We start from the raw sequence: 6,643 nt of genomic DNA, 5'->3' as shown, positions 1-6,643 counted from the left end.
CTTATTTTCTGAATGGTATGATTTTTATGGGATTGAACCTAGTTATTAAGATGTCAAATTTTCTGACCCCTATCCTATGATGCGAATCGGACCCAAGTTCTGGAAGCGGGAAAAAGCATTCCAAATGGCTTAGACATATATTCGGCCCTCTTTTTACAAGGAACTTTGGATCGACTTAAAAATTTGTCTGAAATTTCAGCCATTACATGCTGTAGGGTACGGCTAATAATGCAGGTATGCTCTTTTGCATCCTCATGCGCCAGGGGAAATTCAAATGGTTTCATTACCTCTCCAAATTTATTCTTAAAAAGCCCCCCCCCTGACTAAAAATGACGTTTTCTGTCCTGTCCCCTTCCACCCCATGTCACGCAGCCTTTCGCCCAGTATATATCAAAACACAAGAGGGCGCCCTCTAAATATTGAGGTTGCTACATCAGTCTCATATCCTGACGACTTTACTGCCTTTCTGGCATCGGCGGATCCGTATCATCCCGACTATCTGACTAAATGGAGATGGTGTAAAGTGACTCCACCCGGTTTAATGCGTGTACAGATTGACAGTTTCTACAGACGTCAGACTCAGTGGATTGTCTAAATCTGGGCAAATTTCAATCTCACAATATGAAACCATGACATAATTTAAGAAGTCTTCTTCAGTCACATTTTGTGTGTGTTAGTTTCTGTGCAGATAAAACCGTGAGTATAGGAAGAATTCACGTCATATTTATCTCAAAATTCGACTGGCAAAGATCTTTTCCTACCTCCATGGTCAGACTCATTCAGAGCTTACACTTTTGCTGCGGTTGAGTAGTTCGCCTATAAATAGGCAGGATAGGTCAAGGCCGAATGGGTCATGGTGTCATCATTTAGTCATTGCCTTTAACCCTAACCCCCAAGGGTGTATGTAAAATCGTATTGAAATTGGAGGATTTTGGACTGTTAGGGTTAAATTAAAGCCTTGTAGGTCTAGGCGCATAGGCCTACCCCCAGAACTGTGAGGTTCGACGACCGCTCCTCTCGATTCCATTCGAGTTGTGTACCCATAGAAATGTTGCTTCATTTCCCCCAAGAATTTTATGTAAGATAACTTACATACCTTTGTTTTGAGTACCAAGAAAGAAAAGGGCCAAAACCATGCCGTTTTGCAAAAAAGGTGCCAATATTTCCTGATCAGTGTCTGAGAGTCATGTGGTTCACATGTGTACTTGCGAAAACAAGCCGTGACCAAATGGTTGACTATGGCCATGATCGATACACAAGACATGGAAATTGGCTTCAGCCACTTTCCGTACCTGTGTTTGCAATTCTTAGCCGTGCTGGTTGAAATGGCAGGCAGTTGACTGCAGCGCGCTGGGGGTCACAGTGACCAATCACAGGGCTCCTCATTATTTTGCCCAAATTGAAGGAAGACAAGCAACAGCCGTTGGGTGCCAGTGCACGTGAGCGTGCTGTCGCACAGTGAACACTTCATGTTGAGCGGCTTCCTGCACCCAACGGCTGTTGCTTGTCTTCCTTCTATTGGGCATAAATAATGATCATTTTCATGGAAACGGCACATTGTAAAGTTTCCGTTTTTATTAATTGTGTGAACTCCCAAATGAACATTTGAACCATTCTTCTTTCACCAGACTGCGGTAAGATTAAGTGAGCATTAGAAGGAATAGTGATCTTGTACAAAGTCTTGACTGATTTGCTTGAGTGTTCCGAATGTTTTTGGCCAAGAGAGTAATTGGTAATTTTTTCAATTCATTTGGTACAGTATGTTTATTAACCCCTTCGCACGAGAACCGTCAGCTTTGTGTGAGGATTAGTGGATACCACACATACAGTCTATTCACCATGCAGCTGCTGGTTCAATGGGGCCTGCTGCTGGACAGAGCTTTGCATTCTGGGCATACCGCAACCCAGCAGTCGCGGTCAAAAGAATCCCAGCGTTAAGGGGTTAACATTCGTCCACCTATCAACAAATTGAGGATTCTTTAAGCATTATTGAAATCTGCAGGAATGCTGGAGTTTTGAATCATATTCATATTTACATTGCATATAAATTTTATATATGTAATTATGTATATATGATTATATGTTTATTCATATTTTGTGCACAGATATAACAGAAAATTGGCAGGGGGAACCAGGGAACGCCGAGTGCATTGTTTTTTTCCAATCGACGTGAAATCCCAGAATGACCATGGAGGATGACAATGACGCCTCTTCACTCGAGTCGTTCGCACTTCACGTGGTGCTGTTTCCCATTCTAGATGAAGTACGTGATACACTATATTGCATTTTTGTCCAGTGAGTGATCAGAGAAATTTGCCGCCACTTTGGATAGGGAGTCGAGTACTACCAAATCGTCGACCACAAAATTCACATTTTTTTTCCCTTCTTCAGTTGGAGAAGATAGATTTGTCGGCCGCGCAGACCCTGAGGGCGGCCTTCGAGAAGGCCGAGAAGCAGAACCCGGGCATCAGCCATGACATCATCAGTGGCGTGCTGGAATCTCGGTCGGCCGGTGTCGCTCTCAACACCGAGTGCATGCTGAAGCTCGCAGCTCTGGACAGTGAAGGTACGGACACATTAATTTATGTCTTCAGGAGATTTTAAAGTGCATGTCGCACCTGAGTCAGAAACAAGTAGAATTGAATTTTTTTACCCAGTTTCTTACAAAAGGAAACAGTTGATTACTTTGCATTCCACATATTTATTTGATCTGAAAATGGTAAGTTAAAACACTGACCCCTGTTACTTTACACAGGGCTTGATGTCTCTGGAAAGGTTTAATACAGAGAATGCGCCACTGGTTGTAAGCACAGTGAGATTTCTAGCAGGAGCGTCTTCAGATAATTTGGAAGTTCTATATTCATTTTCAAGTTTTGGTTGTCTTTTTTTTAAATTTTTTTTTTCGGCAAAATGTGGAAAAGGCATGATTTTTGTCAAGATTTTTTTATTTTTCTTATTTTCCTTTTTTTTCTTCCCTAAATCCCATACATTGTGAACATGGCTTTTCATATGGCCGTTTACCCACGCATGCAGTTCTAGTTTTTTTCTCTCTTTTGTGTTTTGTTTTCATTCAAGTGTTCCATGTAACCATCTCTTTGTAAGTTAGATCTAATGATTATTTTGCATTCAGGAAGGATGCAAACAGATAAACGCAGAGGGGATCAGGACACACTTCATATTTCCTTGAAAACAAAAAATCTCCTGTACTTGTTTCAGAGTACACTCTGAGAAGAAAAGAAGACGTCTTTGAGAAGCTCAACGAGCAGGCCAGGGAACTGAAGAAGATCTTAGCACGACTGCCGGACGAGATCGGAGACCGGCCCAAGTTCCTGCAGACAATCAAGTCAGTAGTGGCTTGAATGCTCGCAAAAGCAGCAGCTCCTAATGCTGCGACTTAATAACATTTAATGCGGTAAATTTTCAAACCCCTGACACCCAAATGTTCAACTTATCCGGGAACACCACCAAGGCACCATTTATTATTATTTCCCCTCCTCAACCGGCCAATAAACAGGCTTAAAACCATCACAGCTCTCTAGGGAGTATATTCCCAGAGTGGAACCTAGAGAGGGCACAATTTTCCTGGCAGTGGAGACTCCTTTGAAGGGAACCGCACTTTGCTGATTCACAATTGACTATGAAATACGCGCGTTGCGGTGACATCTTGACCAACAAAATGAACACTCCCTACCAACCTGGCTCTTCTCAACCGTTGTGGGGGTGCTTCTGCTCAAAGCGGATATACATCTCGATGCTGCCATTTCTGGCTCAAGTGGCAAATCTGACACACCCATCTCAAGCGGCTGCTGGCCACTCACCTCCACTGAAACATTTGAAAGCATCCTGAAATTTGGAGGCACATGTGTCCACATACCCCTGTGGCATATGACAGGGACGGAAAGAGGAATCCCGATGTGTCCATTTGGCGTAAAAGTCCATGTGGAATTGTTAGGAAGATTGAAATGAAACATTGAAATGCAAACATTTCCTTTTCTTTGCAGGGACATAGCCAGCGGAATCAAGGACTTGCTGGAAGCCCTCAACAGGCTCATCAAAAAGCACGGAGCGGGACGTCTGAAGGACCGCAAAAGCGTAAGTGTTTGGCTGTGGTTTTTAGTAACCAAGGGATGAACAGTAACAGAGGATCTGTGATTTTTCATGTGAATAGTTCCATGTGAGTAGTTTCGTGTGACTAGTTTCGTGTGAGTAGTTTCGTGTGACTAGTTTCGTGTGACTAGTTTCATGTGACTAGTTTCTTGTTGTGAGAGTGGATTCTTGTGTTTGATATACGAGGCCCTTGGTACAAGCATCAATGCACTAGAATTAAGTACAGACAGTTATCCCTAACAGTCCTCAATCCTTCACCTGTTGGAGGACTGAGGACTGTTGGGGTTATAGTGTACATGTACATGTATGCCTGCACAAGTGTGGCCCTCTAGGCCACAAAGAAGTTCACATCATGTAGGGTAAGAACACCTGGTGTGGACTCGTTCCTCATGGTGTTTTCCCCTCTCTGAAAGCAGCTTCAAGGGGCATTTGGGGGAAGTAAAGAGGCAAATTGAAGAAAGGTCCAGGAAATCATAATCAAAAATCCAGCTGGATGGAGTTACTGTAATTGGAGAAAAACTGAAAAAGGAGCACTTTCCCTGAGATTTCTTGACCCCAGGGGAGAGAATAAAAGAAGATCCACATTATGTATGTGAAACAAGCGGGCATGTGTGTGTGTGTGGGGAATCAACTTGCCGTGGTGGATAGTTCAGTTGACCGCAAGCTGTGCCAGGGAGTGGTTGACAATGCTGGGGACAGGTCGACTCATCATGAGTGTTTGGAGATTCTACACGGCTTGTAGGGAACACACCACATAGGGCATCGCAACAGACGCAGCACCCCACAGAATAGCCTGGGAAAGTTGTGACTTTGTAATAAAGGTTCCCCCATTTCAGAAATTCATATTTGATTTCATATACAACCTGGATTCCTGGGCAAAATTGGAATCAGTGTAAAAAATGTAAGAATTCACCAGTGTTATATTTCACGGTCCATAGACAGGCACTGTTGGCCCCGACTGTCGGTCAATAGGCGCAGTATATTACCCGTGGATTATCATTTTGTTTTCTTCGCTCAATCTTGCCCAGGTGCTCGATGCACACAAAAAGGAGTTCATCAACTCGTCCAAGAACTTCAGCGACACGCTCAAAATCTACTTCAGGGACGGACACATAAACAACGTGTACAAGAGTGCCAACAAACTGGTCAACGACACAAACACCATCTTGAAAATGCTCAAGAGCGTAGGGAATTGATCTACCAAAAAAAACAGACCTTGTCCCTGGTTTTCATGCAGTTTATAGCATGGAAATAAAATAAGTATCCTGTAGTTCTAATTTCGTAGAAGTTTGAGCCTACCCAGATTTTTTTTTTTTTGGCAAACGCAAGTAGGCCTGCGTTTTATACAAACCTAGGTGAAACGCGCACTGCGGACTTTATTCATTTATCTGTTGCTGGCTGTTTTAGAATAAACTATTCACTTATATATTCAGGGAATTTTATCGGATGTTGAGCATATGTGTGTGTAGGTACGGGGTAATGCTTTAAGTAGCACAGGCCTTTTTCGTGAGGCGGCCATTTTTCATCTTGTCCCCTGTATCCATGTTATTTATTGCACCCATGGGAATGGAGAGATGCCAGCCTATTTTGAAAATTCGAACAAAAAAAAGTCTTTTCAGAATTTGCTTGTGGTCCAAAAAAGTGTGAAATTTCTTTGTATCCATGGTTTAGAATGAATCATCCCCTCGCTGCTAATTTAACGTAGATAATGTAATGCTTTCCTGTGTAACATCAAGTTTACTTTCTACTTACTAAAGAAAAGTATTTGCACCTGCCTTTTCAGTTAAAATGGCCGACTCACGTTAAAGAGAAGTTCTTGTTGGGGTCAGTAGCAAGTCTATTTTCCTCAGTTTCTTTGGTGCACTATGAAATTATGACACCGTGAAATAGAGACTCATTGACCTCATTGCACATGACTGGGGACACAGAGCAATGAGAATGCAGAGAGGCTGGAGGTCAAGATTCCATGTGACACCAGAACCTCTTCATAGCTCTGCTAACAAGCCTAAGGGGAGAAAAGTGAATTTTGCCAACAACCAAGCATGGACAGTACGCTCAAGGCTGTGATTCCGCATGTAAGTCTGATCATGGTTGAAACTCGTACTTCACAAACGTTTGATCAGAATGGCGACAAAAACCATTCTGTTGTCGTGCAGAGGCCTCGTTTTGCAAGTGAACAAAGGCGCCGTTTGGAATGTGCGTGTTTTTGGCACTGTTTACGGGATAAACAGTCTTCTCTGTTTATGCTGCAGTGTTGGCTCGAACTGCTGCAACAACCAGTTTATGTACAAATTCAAGGCTGGCCTTTGGGGGAACAACTTTACTATCGTATGTCTTATGTTTATGGCATCATCACATGTTACTGAACTGGAGTTGTTAATGATATGTACCAGTTACGGGAGCCAAAGGTAGCATTATGCTATTCTTTTCACAAGAGCCTCCGTGCAGAGGAGACAAGAAAAATGTGCTGAGCATGCACGGCTAGTTTTCATCTGAATGCGCACAAACTGCTTGCGTCCTGGTGCCGATGCACAAG

At 43.0% G+C, this 6,643-nt stretch overlaps 1 protein-coding gene across 1 annotated transcript; it reads left to right on the top strand.

Moving 5' to 3' along the window:
- Positions 1 to 500: 500 nt before the first annotated feature.
- pdcd10 (programmed cell death 10) lies at positions 501 to 6,636 on the top strand. The gene is made up of 6 exons (XM_022237797.2): positions 501 to 696; positions 2,106 to 2,263; positions 2,392 to 2,566; positions 3,217 to 3,343; positions 4,002 to 4,092; positions 5,136 to 6,636. The coding sequence occupies exons 2-6, from the start codon at positions 2,183 to 2,185 to the stop codon at positions 5,301 to 5,303; spliced, it is 642 nt and encodes a 213-aa protein (XP_022093489.1). The 5' UTR covers positions 501 to 696; positions 2,106 to 2,182; the 3' UTR covers positions 5,304 to 6,636.
- Positions 6,637 to 6,643: the final 7 nt, after the last annotated feature.

This window comes from Acanthaster planci, linkage group LG14, assembly GCF_054643075.1.
Source record: "Acanthaster planci isolate LZ-2023a linkage group LG14, COTS_SCS, whole genome shotgun sequence".
Taxonomy (NCBI): Eukaryota; Metazoa; Echinodermata; class Asteroidea; order Valvatida; family Acanthasteridae; genus Acanthaster; species Acanthaster planci.
This window is presented reverse-complemented; position numbering and strand designations above follow the sequence as displayed.